This window comes from Pseudopipra pipra, chromosome 2 (genome assembly GCF_036250125.1).
Source record: "Pseudopipra pipra isolate bDixPip1 chromosome 2, bDixPip1.hap1, whole genome shotgun sequence".
Lineage (NCBI taxonomy): Eukaryota > Metazoa > Chordata > Aves > Passeriformes > Pipridae > Pseudopipra > Pseudopipra pipra.
Window position 1 is genome coordinate 92,957,260 of NC_087550.1, and position 21,725 is coordinate 92,978,984.

The window sequence follows — 21,725 nt, forward strand, 5'->3', positions numbered from 1 at the left end:
CTAGGCATTTAACTGGATTCCAGCGAGGAATGTTGCACAGTCACTCCTGTGTTAAAAGGGAAGGTGACAGAAGAAGGAGAGTAATGGCTTTGGTGAGCAAGTACAGAACACAGAATCACAGAATTGTTAGGGTCGGAAGGGATCTCTGGAGATCATCCAATCCAAGGTGCCTGCCAAGGCAGGGTCACCTAGACCAGTAACACAGGAACATGTCAAAGTGGGTTTGGAATGTCTCCAGAGAGGGAGATTCCATGACCTCCCTGTGGAGCCTGTTCCCATGCTCTGCCACCCTCAACATAAAGAAGAAGTTCTTCCTCATGTTGAAGTGAAACTTCTTGTGTTTTAGTTTATGGGCACTGGTCCTCGTCCTGTCACTTTACAGTACTCACTTAAGTTCTGTATTGCCTCCAGAATATGTTTATTGTCACAGAATTTAAAGGCAGTTTAAGGTGAATACAGTCATGCTGCATAGAACTATTTCAGCCCCAGCTGTATAAAAACATTGGAACTTGGTGGTCTCTGAAGTGATGTATCTGTATATACCCATGTATACATATAATCCACATGTCGTTCAAGAAAAAAGAGGGACTTGTGTTTGCATGGGTAAAAATTGCAATTTCATGTATTTTCAGATGATGTCTGATGTTTTTGAAGGAATCCCTTTTTTTTTTTTTAAGAAAACTAAAGAAAAGCTGAAGTTAGATATAAACATTCTCAGATGTAATGGAGCATAGTAATGGAGATGGGAAACCCAGGCCATTTGATCACTTTGTAATTCAATGCTTTCTCTTATCTATGCTGTTACGGATATGCTTACTTTGTCTCAAACTTCAGAAGTATTTATTCTGCTACTGAAATCTTATTTCTATTAATACTGGAAAGTGTGCCAATAGCAGGGTATTTTTGTTTTCTCAAAATGACTGCCACTGTCATCCCTCTCCTCATTACAGTGCACTCCAGATTGTCTCTGAAGCAGGATCAGTTCTGCTCCCAAGCTGACTCCATGCATTTTTACTTAGAACTGATTTGAAATGCAATTTAGCTACTACCAGCTGCTAAAGTCCAGTTCAGCTACTGTGAACTTGATCTTTCCTTGATGTTTGTCTCAGTTCACTTGCACTTGCTGTTTCCCCAAAACATCCTAGATCAGTTTAGTTGCTCCCTAGGCTTGGGGATCTACCTTTCATTTTCAATGATATTGATATAAACAGGTATTTCTTAATGCTGCATTTTTATCTCTGCATTTTTAGAGACAGTAATGTATTATTTCAGTTTGTTTGCAACACTTTATGCTTGCCACGCATTACCAAAAGCAGAAGTTAGTCAGTTTGAAAAAGGACATAACAAGTGGCTCTGGTCAAGTGTTTGAGTGAGTCATCTGCAGAGGAGTTGAGGGTAATGGAGGTGGGATATGGGTTGTTCTCATTTTTCAATCACTGTTTTTGGAATCTGCGCTTGGAGTGGAGAAAGTGGCTGCAGAACACTTGAAGTCTCCCACAAGACAAAACAGAGAGGGAGGCCTGATGTCAGGTTTAAACTTGCTGTGCAGCAGTCTGGCTCTCTGCTGGAAAATCAGTAGGTGTCTATGAATGGAAGAGTGACAGATGCCTGGATTACTACCAAAAATTATGTTTCCATAAAGCAACAATATTGCAGCAAAGATTTGGTAAACAAAGAACATAAGGCTATCAGCAGAGATTGATGTTGACCTTATGTGCTATGGATCATTAGCTCACTAGGCCTTTTATAATGGTGTAGACTGCACAATAACAACTTTCATGGTGTTTAGTAAAAGTATTGTTGTACTAAACAAGGGTAAGGGCGTTTGCTAGACTAATGGAACAAGTCTTACACAACCTTGCTGGACATTAGCCCTGCTACTCAGTAACTTGTATGACATCAATCAAAGATGATAGTGGGGTAAGACATAAACATAAACCTACAGCTTTGGTAAAAGCTGGTATATACACAGCCCAGAGATCCAAATTAGTGCCATCACTCAGGGAAATGAAATGCAGTCCATATCTAGCCCCTATGGAGCTGCTAGCCAAGGAACATGCACACACATCCAGATACTAACCACGGTATGTTCTTGGCCTTTCTTCAGAGCCATGGCTGCAGAATGGCTGCTCATGGTGAACAAGCAGGAGATGTAGGAGCCGTTACTACAGTAAAAGCTGTCCAGCAAGGTCAAGGCAGAGCACAAGCATGCGAGACAATACAGGTTAGGAATTTTTACCAGGAAAGAATTTCCACAAAACATGACTCCATTTTTCCTGTTGCCTTTTGCTGCACATTACCTGACTTCACAGGGTTACATCCTTTCTGTAGAGGCTTACTAGTAATAGCTAACCAAGTTTATGGTACAGAGTCCATTCTCCCTAATACACCTGCTGAAGATCATAAACCTACAAAGAGAATGGAATCATTGGTTGGAAAAGACCTCAAATGTTAACCCAGCATTGCCAAGTCCACCACTAAACCATGTCCCTAAGCACCACATCTACAACTCTTTTAAATACCTCCAGGGATGGTGACTGCATCACTTCCCTGGGCAGCCTATTCCAGTGCTTGACAAGTCTTTCAGTAAAGGAAGTTTTCCTTCTTCTTTGGCAGAACCTAAGGTTTTTTCCTCTCAACCTATTGCTTGTTATTTGGGAGAAGAGACCAACCCCCACCTGGCTACAACCTCCTTTCAAGTAGTTGTAGAGAGTGATAAGATTACCCCTTAGATTAGAGCCTCCTCTTCTCCAGGCTAAACAACTCCAGCTCCCTCAGCTGCTCCTCTTAGGACTTGTGCTCCAGACCCTTCAACAGTTCTGTTGCCCTTTTCTATACACACTCCAGCACATTAGTGCCCTCCTTGCAGTGAGGGGCCCAGAACTGAACACACAGTCTGAGGCGTGGCCTCACCAGTGCCAAGTGCAGGGGGACAATCACTGCCCTGGTCCTGCTGGCCACGCTATTCCTGATACAGGGCAGGAGGCCACTGGTCTTCTTAGCCACCTGGGCACACTGCTGGTTTGTGTTCAGCTGCTGTCGATCAGCACCCCCAGGTCCTTTTCCACCAGCAATCTTCCCAGCAACTGCCCCACACCTGGAGCTTGCACAGGTCTATCTGCATAACAATTTGATGTAGTGAAGTTGCATGAAAGGTGTGTGAATTTTTTTCAAGTATGTATAGCACAAAGAAATGAAGACAAAAACTGCAGCAGGCCAAGTGAGTGAATTATAAGCTCAGGTTCAGATAAAGGAATTCATGGGAAGCTAAAATACGGAACTGAGAAAACACCCAAGGAGAGGGCAGGAATGAAGCTGTTGCCTGGAATGGAGAGCTGCAATTGCCAAACTTGGGAAGCACCATCAAATCAGCCCCCAGCCTACATTCTCATACTTATTTTTCCTCCGGAAATGTTGGACTAGATGACAGGGCATCAGATTTAGGAAAATTGCTTTTTAAATACATATAACGTATGTTTGGATGAGTTATTTGTATCCCAGACTCTTGCTGTTGTTTTTGTCATAAATAACCAGCTGATTGAGACTGGACACTCAGCCAAATTCTATCACAAGCTATCAAAAAGCAATCAAATGCAGCTATTTTGATATGGAAAAATGATTACCATGCTGACTAATAATCTAACTGCTAACATGTTTGGTTCAGTACAGAAAAAAATCCTGGGAAGAAAAATGTGAGGAAATCAAATTAAAAATGAGGACCTGAGAGAGTCATGATTACCTGGCCTGTCAGTCTCTCCCACAGCTTTTGAACCTCCAAAGCCACTTGCAGACCAATGTGGAAGAGTAGGAGTCTTCAGAGATTTTCTACAGGTTCAGGAACAAGGGGGTGGGTGGAGATCAGCAGCTGGATAAAGAAGAACAAAACTCATGCTCCCACAAGCAGAAAGGCAGAACTAAGGAGAACGCCCCCCCCCCCAGGTATTGCTGCTTGAGGTTATTCGTGGGGGATGATACAGTCAGGGACCAAGAGCACAGAAAGACAGGTTTCATTATTTTCACTGCTATGGAACAACTCATTTTTAATTGCTAGACCACAATAACTTGGCCAACGAGTTCTAGTCTGTAGCAATTAAGAAAAACTGTACATGTCAGCACTTTTAATCAATTAACATTGCTTCTTGAGGCAGAATCATTTCAATCATCTTCAGGATAACAACGCTGCTTTTAATCTATTCTTTAAAACCACTGAACCAGGACATTTGGGCTAAGAAGGGGCAGGCAGGACACACTCACTGCTTCCTATCAGCTACTGCACATTACTGCCAGCTTTTGGTGTGGATAAAGCCTCTGGCCATTACATTTCTGCGAGGAACATACTCCTTTTTGGTTTAGAAGTCTAGTAAGATGGATCTGATCGGTTTCCATACACAAAGAAAATGAACTACAAGCTGAACTGTGTAAATAACACTGAAGAACCAACTGCACAAATAAACTGAAGTGCCGTTCTCACAAAAGCTAGGACATTATTACGCTTTAAAGATTTTATTTGCATTAAATGAAGATTCAAATATTAAAATAAGTCTATATTAAATTACAACATTAAATATGCTTTAAATACAATAAACTAAACGTTTTTAGTTTCTAAACACAAAGAGAACAAAAATAATTCAGGAGAATGCAATAAAATTAATGACACCAGATGACAGAATAAGGACTTTTAATATGTAGATCCAGATGACAACAATGTTTACTTCAAGAAGAGGTGGTGGCCTTTTAACTAATGCACAAAACCCAAGTTACATAAACTTTATAAGATATCCTCAAGAAAATATTGCTCAGTTAAATTCTCATTTATGTAGTGATCAAAACGCTCTTGATAGCTCTTTTTCAGAATGAAACACACCCCTATGCAAAACAGGAAAATAAACAGTCTTTTAAGTATTATCACAAATGGTGTCTTCCTTATAGTTACAATTATCTAACAGATCTACAGTGTCTTTCATTCTTGAATTCAAATCGACTTACTTATATACAATATGTAACAAAGTACTCACAAAATCCTTAGTCTTTCAAGACATGAAGCTATGCTTTCACAATATTGAGACCATAAGTTTTTTGAAAAAAAGGTTTGTTGTTTTTGTTTGTTTTTTTTTAAAGTGGAGCACACTGTACAGTAGGTTCCCTGTAGGTTATTTTCAAGGCAGAACTAAATGTTACAGCAATTACATAAACACCTGTTGCTGTAAAGTGAAACACTTGTTGCCCTAAAATGAGGTAGGGCCTCTGACTCAGATCTAATCTTTGCCACCCAAGCCAGCAGAAGTAGTAATCATAGAACAATCCATTTTTTAGCTAAATAATCCAACAGCTCAGTACACACCTGAATGCAGTTGTCCTCTTGGCACTTCACAGATCTCACTTCAAAACCTGATTTATCCAAACCAGACTGAAGTTTGTAGTAACTTGAAAGAAAATTAACTGAACCCAAGTTTAAGGATTTTCATAACTTCAAAAATTCAGTGTATTTCAACAACACTGCTTGTACATAAGTGTTCATCAATTAAGGATTTTTAAAAGATACCCAGGTTGTCACTGTAGCTAAAGAATGCAGCATATAGGGACTTCACGGATGCAATTAGGAACACCTAAATGAAGAAACCACACTTGCATCCATCACAGAAGTATTTCTCACACAGGTAATTTTACCTCTCCATCCAACTTCAATGACATTGTTAAACAAAACTGTAAAACTAAATTTTGAAGAACCTAGAAGAACAAAAGAGTAACGAAAGATAAAAACACCCCAGGATGTTTAAAATTAGTAAGGAGTCTTGACAAGGGTGATCAATGAACATGTCATTTTGCTTCTTTTCCACAGCAGTGCATGCAGCTGGTTGAAGAATATACATCAACCTGAAATCTGCTAAAAGGAAAGTCTGGAACAGCATAGGTATTTGGTGTCTTGAAGATATATGTGGATGATTTTGGTTTTTACTTTTTGGGTTTATTTCTTATTTTTTTAAATAAAAGTACTTCTCCATTATGCAACATAGTGGTACTGATTGGGGTTGTCTTTGTCTCTCTCCATATAGTCTCTGTCAATGAGAGATTCAATCCTCTTTTTCAAGTCTCCAGGCTAGAAGGAAAGATGAGATTAGTATAACAGTAAGTAATATAAATGCAAATATATTTTAGACAATAAGACTGCTAAAAGCCACATAAGAAAATGCACCATAGTATATAGTTAATTTACTACTAAGTATCAATACCTTGATAATTAGGTTTGATTCTATGATATTTCACATTTCTTGTTCTTATGGACAAGCTGAATAGAAAAAATGTATTACATATGTTTAAATAAGCATTGGATGGTTTGACAAACAAAAACATAAGTTACCTTTACGGGAAATTTCAGTTGATTATACAATTCAGAAACAAGAAGATTATGACCAAGAGTCTTTCTCATCTTCATTATTCGTACAATAGCAGCATCAATCTGATACTGCCTGTCTTGAAATACTCTTTCAGTTGTGCTGACCTGTTCCTCAACCTAAAGAACAATAGAACACCACAAATCATATCACCTTCTATCACTATTTTTATTAATTATATTTCTATTGTTAACCTTTACAATAAAATGAAAACTCATCTACTCTTACTTATCCTTGAGACAGATGCATGTGTTACTGCATGTTATGAGCTAAGTGATTCTGACGTGTACTGCTAAAGCAAGTCAAAGATAAAATTAAAGATAATGTAAAGGAAAAAATAAGGTATGTCTTATTTTAAATCTATTTGATAAATTAAACTAAATCTTAAAAACTCCCTTCAGCTTTCTGAGAGAACACTCACCAGTTCAACAGCCCAAACAGTCTTTTGTGCCAAACACCAATTTGACTTTTAGGAATTTTAATATGCACAGGCAAAAAACAAACAAGCTAATGTTAATTAAAATATGCCACCTTTTGTCAAGCACTGGGATTCAGGTACAACCAGGACATCTGCTGCAAAGTCAGAGACAACTCTGATTTTTATAGCCCTCCTACCTGCTACATATAGAAGCAACGTGGTGACATTTGATTTATGAGTTCAGTATAGTACCAACACTTCAGCAATACCACAGAAACTTTTAAGATGGACTGAAACATCTACAAGATCCTTTCAGTCTAATATATAAGCATTTAAATTTGGAAGCACAGGAAAGAACCTAAATTTTTTCGATTCCAATGAGTTTTAAAATCTTTATTGCCTCTGTGAGTCATCCTGACTACCCCAAAAAAATTAAATACCTTTCTCTTTTCCCCATATGCAAAAACTACAAGAGGAAATACAGAGATTGTCTTTTCACATGGGATATCTAGATGAACAGTTCATATATAAACAGAATGAATACAAAAAAATACATACTGTTTCTTTCATTTGGATTTGGTTGATCTTTATTCTAAACAATTTATGCTTGAAATCACCATTGAAGATGAACTTATCTCCATCTTCTACATCCTTGCCCTTTGGATTTTTAATCAATACTCGTGCTTTTCCACAAGCTAAAGATTGCAAGGTTCTTCTTAACTCACTGTCCTCTGTGAAGAAGTTCAAAATATGAGAGAAAGCACAACAAAGCATTAACATGAGAAGTTTTATGTGATTAATCTAGAAATACAATTGAAAAGTTACTGGTTTTATGTTAATACTTTCTTCCAGCCAAGTCCCAATTAGGAAACAACTCACAGCCTTCAAAGCTCAGACTCACATCTTTCACAGGTAAGTGCTCAGAGCATGCACAGATTTGTGTATGTCAGAAAGACAGACTGAGGCTCATCTCAGTGAGCTTTCCATGCAAAATAGATGGAAGATTTCACATTAACATGAGCCTGGTTTATGATTTCATCACTGTTTCTGACACACACCAAAAAAAATGTAATAGAGTAAAAAAACCAGAAGCCTAAATTGACAGAAAGATGCTTTGAAAGAGGGTAGAGCTGATAGCTATTATAGTCAAACTTCCCCCACAGCAGGAAAGTAGTAGAAACAAGTGGGTTAGGAAATTTTTTTCTACTAATATATAAGGCTAAAAGCATTTGGACAAGTAGATAAAATGAAATCTTAAACATTCTAATAATTATGTTGAAAAGTTTTGTATCAAGATTTTGCATTAAAACATTCTCTAGAATACTTTATTCACAATATAAGATTGTCACCAGTTTTGCTGGATCTCCTGAACAGAGTTTTAGTCTAAAAATTGAAAGAGGTTTTGCAATCTAGTGCTGAAGTGCAGGGTAGCTGAATAAAAGATTCATAGAATCATAGAATGAACCAGGTTGGAAAAGATCTCTGAGATCATCAAGTCCAACCCTTGATCCAACACCACCATGGTTACTAGACCATGGCACTAAGTGCCACATCCAGTCTCATCTTAAAAACCTCCAGGGATGGAGAATCCACCACCTCCCTGGGAAGCCCACTCCAATGTCTGATTACTCTATCTGTAAAAAATTTCTTCCTAATATCTAACCTAAACCTCCCCTGACACAGCTTAAGACCATGCCCTCTTAATTCTACTGCTGGTTGCCTGGGAGAAGAGACCAATCCCCACCTGGCTACAACCTCCTTTCAGGTAGTTGTAGAGAGTGATGAGGTCTCCCCTGAGCCTCCTCTTCTCCAGGCTAAACAACCCCAGCTCCCTCAGCCTCTCCTCACTTGTGTTTGAGTCCCTTCACCAGCCTCGTTGCTCTTCTCTGGACCTGCTCCAGCACCTCAATATCTTTCCTGAACTGAGGGGCCCAGAATTGGACACAGCACTCCAGGTGTGGCCTCACCAGTGCCAAGTACAGGGGAAGAATCACTTCCCTGGACCTGCTGGCCACACTGTTCCTGATCCAGGCCAGGATGCCATTGGCCTTCTTGGCCACCTGGGCACACTGCTGGCTCATGTTCAGCTTCCTGTCAATCCAAACTCCCAGGTCCCTTTCTGCCTGGCTGCTCTCCAGCCACTCTGTGCCCAGCCTGTAGCACTGCAGGGGGTTGTTGTGGCCAAAGTGCAGGACCCAGCACTTGGCCTTGTTGAACCTCATCCCGTTGGAATCAGCCCAACTCTCCAGTCTGTCCAGGTCCATCTGAAGAGCCCTCCTGTCTTCCAGCAGATCAACATTACCCCCCAACTTGGTGATGACACCCCCAACTTGGTGTCATCTGTAAATTTGCTAATGGTACACTCAATCCCCTCATCCAGATCATCAATAAAGATATTAACACTATTACTATTTTTAAAATAGTTTAATTTTCACACAGAGAGACCTTTTCCTTTTTCTAAACTTCAACTGCTCTATGATTACTAAAAAAACCCTTCAAACCACGTGGACTAAACAGGCTTGTATGACATTTGACACATTTTGTCTGTTTCAACTTCAGTAAATGCCGACTGTTGAGCTGTGTTTTTGTTCAAACACAAAGCTGCTGTAAAACACTTCGGAGCTTTACTTCTGCCTTGTATGAGAACTTGCAGGTTGCCAAAAGGAAGGAATCTGCAATTACCTATCAACCACAGAAGTAGAAGTAAAAACTGCACCTCCTAGAGGCTTCCTTGACAATGAGAAATACTCTGCGTTCTTATGTGCCTATTTGGACAACACATCTTAAAGCACCACAGTTACCAGAGAGAAGGTAAGCATTCTTTCTCTGAGTGACAGTTTATGCATTTTCTAATTCTACTAATGTATCAGGAACAATCTCATTAAAGAGACTGGTGGTAATTTATTGTAACAGTGACTAGAAAACAAATTCCAACCACGGTCAGTTAATGCCTACAAAATAATTAAGAGGGACCTTTTACAAGAGCATGTAGTGACAGGACAAGGAGGAATGGCTTCTATGGCATTGATCCTGGCCCCAAAGGAAACCTCTGGACCATAAACTGTCCTTCTTACACACATTCCTATACTACTTCTCTCTAGGGGAGAAAAATATAGACATGGCACTCAGTGCAGTAACATATAGGTAGCTCCCAACTATCAATTCCAGCCAGCTGCCTTAAAAACACTACTGAAATTCTTTATTTTGTGCTATAATGGAATGGATGTCCATGCAGCAGATTTTATCTGTTGCTGTCAGGCAGCCAGAATGCAAACTCCAAGGTACAGCAATACAAGATAAGAAAGAAGGACGCAGATCAGGCTTGTGTGAACCTATGTTTGTTCAGTAAACACTGTAGTCTGACCTAATAGGCCTGTCTGGAGGCTATCCTGGTATTTATCATTCACACTGGCATGGATTTTCTTCAGCTCCTTTACCATTAATGGAGTAGATGACTAAGCAGCTTGAAGCATTGATGCTAAGAAGCTACCGTACTGCCTTCTGAAGTGCAAAGATTCTTGATATCCCCATTTTACAGTATTTTACTAAATATATTACAATATTTTAGTACTTGTATGGGCTCAAATACTCTTTCAGCATTGCTGGTTTGGGTCAATCTTAAATTTCAACATGTGAAGGGCTACTCGGTATAACCTGCTGATTGATGCAGAACTTCCAGAGAGTAAAGAAATGATAGAGTTATGGCTGTAACTATCTCAAGAAGGTGTAAGAATTTGGAAAAAACCCCCACCCAAGAACATAAGAACACAGAAGGCAGAGAGTTACACAGTATACATCCAGCACAACACTGCTGCTCTTAACTAATCAGACCAAATGGAGCACTCCAGCAACAGTAATAGGAAACAGGTGGAAGAGCTCTCAAAACAGTTCAAACTGAAAATACTCTCCTGAAACACCCCCAAATGACAGCATTCTACAGCAGATCATTTTCCAAATCTAGTATGTGAACCTAATGGAATGAAAATAATTTGTACACACAACAGTACATCACCACTTGAATTTTAAGAATTGCAATGACACGTTTTGTAAATCTAATCGGTTGTTAGTAGTAGCATATGCTATACAGCTCTTACTATTAATTTTGTGAAGCATGTTACACACTAAGAAAAATACACTAAGAAACACCAGTAGTGTGTTTTCATTTCTTCTGGTGTCTGTATCCTATTGGCTCATGAAGTTTGTCTAATGACCAAGGCAAATTTCTTAAAATTAGGCATTTACATACCAAATCATAATTCACAATCACTCAATTAATACATTTAAGAATCAGAAAGTGTTCTTCCTACCTACACCAGTGGCCATTTTAATTTCTTCAAAACTGAATTCATCTCCTTCATTAAACATAAGCAACACTAATGTCTGAAAGAGCGATACCTGAAATTCTTTCTTCCCCTAAAAGACAAATATCAAATAATTAGAAGTAATATTCAGAAAATTTTCTGCTGTACCCCCAACATCTGACAAGTTACAGAAGGCATACATTTACTTTTCTATTTCTAGAAGAGATATGCATTTTAGAATGCCTGGCACACAGGCAGTATTGAGGAAACAGGATATTTCTAAAGACTCTTTTTTTTTGCTCCTCTAACAGCAGAAATACAGTACACAGCAGAAGCTCATTAGAATGGCCTGGTATTTACTTCCCATCCTTTACTTCATTTTAATTACAATATATGAAATTCTGGCATTGCCACCATCAATATTGAATCTCTTAGTAATTAACTCAAGTTTCATTTTATTGGAGATAAACTAATACAAAAGAAATCTTGGCATTGGATCAGATATGAAAGAAACAAAAGAAAACTTTGGTTTACTATGACACACAGGGACAGTATTATCAGTAACACAATGTTTGTACAAACAGGCAATGTTCAAAGAACTTGAACTCTTCAGCCAGCTGTGGACATTTCTGTCAATTGACAACTACAAGCCCATCCATCTTACTCTTATGTAATGACTAAACCTCCAAGAGTCATGTTCACAATGAGTTAGCAAAAGAATTCAAGTTTTTTTGTCGTTGTTGTGGCTCAATGAAACTGCATGATTACAAGGCAAGATATAGCATGGGACAGAAGAAAACCACATTAAGAAACAATGTGGTAAATAATTCAACAAGCATTTAAAGTTTAACCACAGTCATCACATGACTAACACCCTTCAGTCTCTTCTGGTTATCAGTTAAGCATACTAAAAGCATCACTGGTATTTCTATGATCAAAACTATTCCAGATTAAAAAGAAAAAGATGCTACAGTCTTCTTTCATTAATTTCCTGTTTTATCACAACTTGCTTTATCTGAATAAGCAACAATTCCTATCAAATGAGTATTACCACAAGGTATCACACTGTTGTCTTCTGTTAGCGAGGCAGTATTTCAGTTTAATTATAGAAAGCCTACTTTCTATATAAAATAACAGTGTTGAATTGTGATTGTTCCTCCATAAAAATGTTACTGCCTTTATAAAAATACAATACATGTCTAGATTCCAAACAATTGACTTAAATTTTATCCCGACAGACTTAGCTTTAAAACAGGAAAGCTTACATCCTTAAATTCTGCCTTTAGGACAGCATGCCCTAAAGTGGTCTGCCACTGAAGCTTTCGACCACTGTGTTTTCCCAGGTAAAAGGTTTTAAATACCTCTTGAAGCTTTATCATCTGTAAAGAAAACAGAGAAAAACATTTATTAGCTTTTTACCAATGCAGTGACACCAGATGATGTCATGCATGTAATTGCTTTATTCTCCTCAACCATGTTTCAAAATAAGTGTTTTTGTGGGGAAAACTTTAACCCAAAGAGCAAAATTCTGCTCTCAAGTACAACCATGCACAAAAGAAAGTCTCAATTCAAAAATAACTTTTAATTTCCCTGGAGTTTTTTAGCTTTTGTTTTATTTGTTTTAAATAAAAGTAAAATAACCCCCCCCTGTAAAGGGTTTTAAACATCAAAAATAAATACTTTTTTGTCCTGGACTATGAATCTGACCAAAAAGTCATCAGACAAAAAGCATACATCTCACACCTTTGCCCTGGTAACTACCATCTGCTCCCATGTTCTTCCTGTATTTTGTCCTGTACTGGAATTCAAATCTGATTCCAGTACTTTATACTCTCTTACTTCTAAGTAAGGGGTTTCTACCCCTTCATTTTCATGCCGTGTTGCTCAGGCTAGATCATTCCAAAGTAGTCTGCCACAGAGGAAAAGATGCCTCAGGAGCAAGAGCATAAAAGCTTCCACATTTTCTGAATTGAATGGGAACCCCACTCCCACCTTTGGCCTCTGAAGTGCTTCCCACACTTCAGATCAAACAAGGTTATTGCAGGAAACAGGACTACAAATACATATTTCAATCTCCACCAATACTGGCAGGAGCTTTGCAAAAATCTCTCGACTTGGAAGCAATCTTTTTTTGTGCAAATACTGTTTCAATGCAGGGGTTAGTTTTGTGTGACACATTGCAGGGAACAGAGGAAGGATCTTTCAGAAAAAAGGAACGTGCAGTAACATAACTATTGGCTAGATCAAAGTGCCTAACCAATGTAGTTAAAGATTGACTAAGTTAAGGTGAACTGACTTTGTTTGACTGCAATGCTAAGTGAGGATAGGAGGTTTTTTTTATACTAATTCTGTATTATTATTACTATTATTAAACAGGTAAAAAACCCACACTGAGTGAAGCAATCATCTGAAAAAAGAGGATTTTACTCACTACAATTTTTGCAATCCTGCAATCTTTAACATGACATAACCCCCTTAAATATCTAGCAGAAAAACATTTAATGAAGTGCATTAGTTCAGCCTGTGATAGTGATTATGATTCCACTCTCTACAGTGGATTAAGAAGAATTTAAACACTAACCTCTGAATTTAAGTGGACTTCCATAGGTGTATAAGTTGGCCAATATCCCATAGTTAATATATTTACTGTCAGGTCTATATTTCCTGGGTCACTTTGGTTCTGCATATACTAAAATACAAGAGACAAAAATCATTCAAGTATACTGTCTGCATATTAATTAGAAAATAAAGATATATTTAATTAGAAATTTAAAATTAGTTATAACAATGAAAAATTTCTACATGCCACATCCTTGGTTAGACATGCTTTACCAGGATTTTGAATAACTATTTAAGGCCCCCCTCCCCAGTTTCAAAACACAGCAAGTGGTTTGAAGTACAAAGAAAGAACAACATGCCTTGAAATATCCTAGACCACTGTCTCTACAGGATATTGAGGTCAAAGACCTCTAATCACATGCAAATAAAGCAAAAGAAAAGCTTTTTATCATGGCAGAAACCATGGCAGGGACCATAAGATCAACAGGATCCCTTTGGACTTTCACATCTGTTATACAAAACATTTTCATATAATTTGAGCATAGCATCAGTCAAACTAGGCTGCAAATTCTGGGAGAGAGAAGTTACTTCAGTATTTTATTACAGGAGCAAGTGTCCTGGGTTTGATCTCTACCTCAGAATGCTGTCTTCAATAAGGCCCCAAAACAAGTACCCAGAGAGAACAACAGGGTGTGCATATACAGTATTTCCTCCAAGCACTCCCTTGATTACCAACAGGTTGGAAACTCTGGGGTTGAGATATGCACAGTTTCTGCACACTTAGCTACCTTCAGGGAGTTACTGTGGTGTGGGCCATTCACAAAGGATTCATCAGATCACCAACAGTTTACAGAATTAAGGGATAAAGACTTTAAAAGATGTCAGTTGACTAAATTACTATCTAGTATTTAGACTGTAATTTACTTAAAAAAGAATCAAATAAAACTATAAAATAAGCTTATCTCTGAATAGATATACAATAAATAAATTCTGTTCTGTAAAAACAGAATAGTCTATAGACTCTCTTATTATGACCAGGACCTGCTCAAAAGCTGTTTTGTTTAATTTTAGCCTAATCCAAAGTATAACAATATTAAATATTTCCCCATGACTTCTGAAAATTTAGTTTGCAAACAAAAGGTAAATGTACCTGCTTAAACTGTACCATGACATCTTTTGACAGCTCCATGTCCTTGAACATGCCCTCCAGTTTGCTGGTAAAAGCAGCACCACATTCTGTCACACAAATTAAAGCAAAGATCCCACAGTTACAAAGAAGCACAGAACAAGCGATAAAGGTTTAATCTGAGACAGTCAAGCCACATGTGCCAGGTTACAGAGCACTCACAAATAGGTGGATTTTTAAGGATTTTAAGGATTTGGTTCCTAGGTACATTAAATGAACCAGTCTCATACTTAAGAGGTCAGCCCAATAGTTCTCACTGAGCACAATGAAAGCTGTGATATATATATAGCTAAGTACTTAAATAAGAGTTGTTATTACTTAAAATCTGGCTTGTCACTTCTTAAAATGAGAAAACAGGAATTCCAATTTATGTGCCAAAAAGTGATACAAATTTAACACATCTGAATATGCCTACCATGTTTAAGCTTTGACAACATGGACTTCTCAGCATCTACTGATGCACTTTTTCCAACCAGCAGTCTTTTGGCCAAGTCTTTCTTATAAAACGCCTCAAAAACATCTTTCCCTATAAAGAAATTGAAACAAAAAATAAAATACAACTGAAATAATACACTCTATTTGCATAATTTGTGACACAAGCCTTTCTTGTGGCGTGCTGATCTCAGAAGAATATTCACTACGCAGCAGTGAAGAAAAATTTGTAGACATTTTGTTCTTTTTATATTTTAATAAATCTATTAACACATTTCACAAAACCTTTCTTATTTTTGCCCCAGGAACATGGACTGCATTGTATTTCCCATTGGATCAGCCACAAACCACATGAAATTACTCGGCGGGGCAGAAGAAGATTCTCCCTCCTGTGGTTTGATTTATTAAAAGAAATTATAGAGGAGGTTTTCTGTGTATTAAAGAATATATTTTAAAAGTCTAAGATGAAGAAAAATTGACAGAAGTCTTCCCACTTGGTTTGCCAATAGCCTTTTGAAATGAAGCAGCCATACAGACACCCACAAACTTTCACACCTCAAACCCAAGCTTCCGCATATCTTTTCTACTGACAGTGTCAAGATATCAGCAAGTTGTTTCACTTTTAAGAGGAACAAATTCACTGTAACTCAAGGCACTATTTGCACTGTCTACAGTAGCCCCTCAATTCCTTGTAAACACCTTCCAATGTAGCAATTCCTCCCATAGACTTCTTTCTTCTCTAACCTGTCCTCTGGTAAAGTGATGTTTCATGGAACAGCTGCAACAAGACATTACCAGAAAGTCCAATGCCTAGAAACTACCTACTGACTATCATCTGCTCTTTAACACTAGACAGCTCAAAATAAAATTTGCACTTTTAGCTCAAAAAACATGAAGAGAAAAAGAGCTGGTGAAAATTTCAGAATTAACAGAAATTAACTTCTTACACTGACAAGTTGCCATGTTTTCAATCACCATCTCTATCTGATAAAAATCATGATGCAAATGATACTACTTTATGACTTGACTGCTTTCCCATTATATTATACTTGTTTTGGATTTTATGAAGAGAGAACCCGACAGATCTCAGAACAAACTAATACAGAATTGGGTAATACCTGCTCATTCTACCCCAGCCCAGGATACGTCTTCCACTTCCCCCAAAGCAGTGACCATGCATCTCTATTAGACTAGACCACTTTTTTTTTCCTGATATCCCATCTAGGAAAAAAAAATCTCCTAACACATTTAAGGGTTTTGCTCAGATAGGGACATATATGAGGGAGGGGCAGTAAAAGGCAGTAAAACTCAGCAATAACACTTTTTCCTGTTGTGCTGAGCCCTCTGCTGTGTTCCCTCTCAGCCATAATGAGAAAAGAGAAGCCATTAGTTGCTGGATTTTCACCTACTTGCACCTACAACCTACCGAGGCAGACAGGGAAGAGAAAATCTGTACTAACATCCATTCTCTGTTGTTAGAGGAGAGGCTGTGGCTACAGATGTGGTTAATTTATGTGAAAAAACTCCCAGCAACAGCTCTGACTCTTAGGTCTCCACCCACAGACTGCAAAAGGTCTGTAACTTTCCAATCTCCATAGAACTACTTTGTCTCCCCGGTGTATTTATTGTGCTCCTTCAGGTGTAAGGCAACCTGAATTAAAGATCAAGTAGAGCAGAAACTCATGCTGAAAAAGATCTCTTACATTCAGAGGAAAGCATCTCTGCTAGGAGCAAGGAAAACAGTTCCAATTGCATCAGCGGTGAAGTGCTATTTCTTACCATGAATGAATCTAAATATGATCATGATTTTGTCAAGGATTCTTTCCAGCTCTTCATCTGTTGCTTCTTTATTACCAGCTCTTAACTTGGAATCCACATACTTTGCTACAAATAAATAAAATCATTTAACAGTTTAAAAATAAATCTAAAATAACCAACTTAAGCATCTCCCACTTGAAATATTACTATGTGTTAAATATTACTATATGTTAAAATACAGGATAAATGTAAAACTTTCTATTTTCCCTTTTCCCATCCTTATGTTCAGTGGGAACACAGAGTCCTACTGTACTACCAGCACAATGGAAAATTACTGCAAAAAGTAACAGTCCAAGAAAAAAATGAATACAGTATAATGATTAAAATTATCGCATTAGAAATTCCCACATTTTGTGTTAGAGTCTGAACAAGCACATTTCTTGTTGAAAGACAATGTTTTGGAAGCGTACAATGCATATGAATGTATTTATGAGAAACAGAAACAAACAACATAAAGAGGACTATATTTTTGTAGACCTTTACCATGTCCCTCATGCTCCTTGGTGGGAGCATATCAAAATTTAAACAGAAGCACTACTTTGAAGTTAGTAGCTTCAGAATGCCAGAAATAAGGTTAAGCATTGAGTTTAGCTAAGTATTTATTAAGCCACATTAGTATCCTTATACAACCTCCTGTGTAAGAAGGAAACCTTTGCAGGAGCTGAAACACCATGATCCACAAATGACAGCAGCCCATATCACAGCTTTAACCTGTATCACTGTGTTGTGCAATCTGTCCTACATAAAGCTGATTTCAGAAGGAAGTCACAAAATAAGCTGAATAAAGGTAAAAGAATGTACAGAGGAAAAACAAACAACCAAGGAGCAGGATCCTCTCCTGGTGTAAAATGCCACAGCTCCAGTTTTGCTGCAGGCAAAATAGTCAGAATAGCTTTTGCCGGATCAGGGATAAACCAAGTAATAGTATTTTTAAAATATTTATTCTTCTTCTCCCTTAATATGTAGTAGTTCCCCTTTCAAGGTCTCGAATTTCCTCTATTAAAATTCCTTGTATCTGAAAGCTTTAAAATCGTTATCCCAACCTCAGCCTTCAAGGCAGATAGATGGGCTATGCTTAGTCATTTCCGAAAGATCCAGAACATCCAAAGAACTCCTCTACTATGACAATGGAAACCAGTTCCCTTTTATTTGCCACGGCTGCTCTTTCCCCCTAAGCATTTACTCCACTGGTAGCACCAGCACCACGCTCTCTGAGCAGTTGTTAGCACCAGCACCGTGCAAGCAGCAGAGCGCAGGGGCAGCAGCAGGTGACATGCTCCGTCAGGACACCGTGCTCACACCTACGGCACACCCAAGCTCCTGGAACCCGCGATGCTCCCAGGTTAACGTTTGCCTCGGATCCCAAAAATGAGTCTCCTAAAGCAGAATGCGTACTGCACCACTATTGCACTAGCACACTCAGCAGCAATATCTTATCATGCTTTCTATAGATTTTTGAAATATTTTACAGAAAAATATTTGTGTACCTATCAATTCTGCAGGCTTATTTGGTCTCTTGTTGATAAATGTTTCAAAGGACTCCTTCATCAAGTTTATAAATTTTTCATTTTTCTGAAAGCACACTTCTATGATATGGTCCACTTTATCCTTAAAATCTAGTAGCTCTTGCACCATATCCTTGTCTTTTTCAGGATTAACCACTATTGTTGTCCCAAAGTTCTGTAAAACAAACACTTTTGATAGTAAAATACTTTAGAGTGCTACCTATCTCCCCCAACAGACACATTCACCCTTATAAAATTTCTCATTAGAAAGAGTAATTTTTTTTTTACAGAGCTACTTATGTGACTTCAAGTTTTCAAAAAATGAGATGCATTGAAATTTAAAATAAAAACCCAGACACACATTAATGGATTTCATACATTATTGTTTGATTTAAAGATTATATACATTCAAGACAAATGCTAAAAAAAAAATAAAATAAATACACAGTAGACATGACTATGACGTGCAAGTTTACAGTTAGAGAACTACATGATTCATGTAAAATAAATTATATGGAAACTGCCTCAGAAATGTTAAGTGTAATAGAAAACTTCACACTATTTTTCTTAAATCCACTAGAGAGCTCTATTGATGGAACAGGTGGCAAAAATTCAACTGCTGCTCATCACTCTAAGACTCCTCTTTCAGGAAGGGTTCTGAAGCAAAAAAAAAACTTAGCTGAATTGCAAGGAAACAAAACTTTCCCATACACAAGAAGCAGCCACAGACTTGACTTTCACTTCTTGTCCTACATTTATTATCTTAGATACAACACCATCTGTCTAATGACTCAAAATATTCTGTAATGGAGGATTTAAATTTACTGGACAATTTGCTTACAGTTGCTTAGTAACACTGATCAGCGCCCTGGACAGAATGGTCAGTTTTTCAAGGTGAGAAAGGGGAAACATCTGCACAGTAACAGCAAAACACTACTATTTTCATCAACTGAAGCATGTTAGCCACAACAACAGTAAAACATGGGGAAATCCCTTTCAAACCTCAGAAGTTCCACTTCAATACATAATTAGCAATTGCCATAATCATGGAGATATTTCTCAAGTCACATTTCAGAGTGAAGCTGAACACAAAGCTGCTTGAACACAAAGGTCCTTAGATTTAACATGTGTATCACGGAGTCACAGAAAGGTCTGGGCTGGAAGGGACCTCTGATCACCTAGTCCATCAGATCTTCCACTTATCACAGTTTCTCCTTCATTAACACAGTATTTGGGCATCTCACAGTCTCTATCAGTTCTGTTCATAAAATTGCAAGGCATTCCCCCCATTTTGCAAATGGCAAATCGAGATACAGAAAGCCAAGTACCACCTCTGAAGTCCTAAAAAGGTGATGACAATACAGCACAGACCTTCAGCCCATAACTCAAGATAAACTTTAAAAGTTCTCAAAGCCTCTCTTTAATGGATTTTGTCATATAGAATGTCCAAAATGAGATTTACTGACACTACAGAAAAGGATTTCTAACTTTTTGAGTATCTAAAAAGCCATCTCAAAAACACAGGTCTGAGTCTGTGAGACTTAGTGTATGATAAGCCAACTTAGCAACCTGCTGCTGTGAAAGGAGAGGTTCAGGTCCTCCTTTCCTTATTTTCCTATCTGTCTTGAACTTCTACTTCTTTCCTTGGACTTTTCTGTGAGCCTCTTTAGTTTACTAAAGAGGCATAAAACTGACCTTGCCCAGGTACTGTGTTGAAACAGATCACAGAAGAGTCTATGTATGGAGTGGCAGGCAGCACAAGAGTTAAGTCAGGAGCCTGATCTGGAATCAAGTAAGGAGAAAGATGTTCCTCCTCAGCCACAGCAAACCATTCAACTGGCCCAGCTGCCTATGGATCCATGGACTGTGTATGGGGACACTGGATGACACCCTGTGGAGTAAACTCCACCTCAGTTCTGGAGGACAGAGGGGTGTCTATATCCCACTCCCATGGGCTGCAACACTGGTGGATCATGCCAAACTCCAGACACAGGTGTGCAGGAAAGGCACCTCTGAAATGAACTGATATTGTGCACTTAAGTCCTAAAGGCTGATGAACACACAAGCAATTCAGGGGAGAACCACCCCAGCAGGAATTATCAACTCCACAGGCAAAAATCTTCTGTGAAGCTTTCCTGCCTTCATCTCGCAGAGCACTAAAATGCACTCTCTGGGGCAGTATACCATATGCATATTATTCAATAGGAGCATTCCCTTCAAAATAGCTTAAACATTCATCAGCATTGCTGTAGGTTGGTTATATGTAGCACTGTAGAATAGCAATGTTCTGATGTTTCTGATGTTTTTGCAGATATGTAAACAGTTGAGTGTATTTGCAGTAAAAACACATAGTACAGGCCAGCATACTCCAAACACATGTGCATGTGGTTCTATTTAAAAGCAGAGCAAACCAAAACATCTTGTATAATGTTCAAACCTATAAGGAAAGCAATTTCCAAGTAGAAATTTAAAACCGAAACAGGTGTTGCTGTTTCTCATCATGTGATTGCTACTGGGGGGGGAAGCATTAACATCCCTCCCCATATTTGCTTAAAACAGAACTCTGATGCATACACCTACATATTATTCTTGGGTTTCACAGAAGACATTTATAACAGCATAAATTCTGACATCAGTAACAGATCTTGGAAATACCTTGATGTATTCACTCCAGTGTTGCAAAAGGATCTGCTGCCCACCTTTTACCCGGCTGAACAGCTGGTATGTCTGAGTCAAATCTGATATTCTATTTTCATCGAGCAGGTTATCAAGTCCTAAAAAAATTAAATTAGAAGAAATAGCAAATTTGAATACAGTTGCATAAATACAGTTAGAAATATATTAGAGAAATCAATATGCAATACAGCAAAAGACAAGATGCTCCCTCCCATGTGCTTAAAAAGTATGAACATTTTAAAACTAAATTTCTGAAAGCAAGTGATATGTTCTCTTGTTTAAACAGGATGAAATGATTTATGGTATACTATTTTAAAAAGCATTTCAACTGAAGTACATTCCCAACAACGTGATGACCGTAAGCCTTTTGCAAGAATGGTTATGAAGAGAGCTGAATTTACAGGGTGCAGTTCTATCAAGATTCTCTAAAGAAAACAG

General features: G+C 38.1%; 1 protein-coding gene across 1 annotated transcript in view; it reads right to left on the bottom strand.

Moving 5' to 3' along the window:
* Positions 1–4,661: 4,661 nt before the first annotated feature.
* Positions 4,662–21,725, bottom strand: part of CUL4A (cullin 4A) — a 37,517-nt gene continuing 20,453 nt past the window's right edge. The window contains exons 10-20 of the mRNA XM_064646456.1: positions 21,267–21,385; positions 18,594–18,786; positions 17,068–17,172; positions 15,272–15,382; positions 14,821–14,906; positions 13,693–13,800; positions 12,377–12,490; positions 11,118–11,223; positions 7,369–7,541; positions 6,359–6,511; positions 4,662–6,097 (exon numbers count right to left, since the gene is read on the bottom strand). Coding sequence (XP_064502526.1) covers positions 6,002–6,097; positions 6,359–6,511; positions 7,369–7,541; positions 11,118–11,223; positions 12,377–12,490; positions 13,693–13,800; positions 14,821–14,906; positions 15,272–15,382; positions 17,068–17,172; positions 18,594–18,786; positions 21,267–21,385 — 1,364 coding nt within the window. The 3' untranslated portion in view covers positions 4,662–6,001. The remainder of the gene's footprint in view (positions 6,098–6,358; positions 6,512–7,368; positions 7,542–11,117; positions 11,224–12,376; positions 12,491–13,692; positions 13,801–14,820; positions 14,907–15,271; positions 15,383–17,067; positions 17,173–18,593; positions 18,787–21,266; positions 21,386–21,725) is intronic.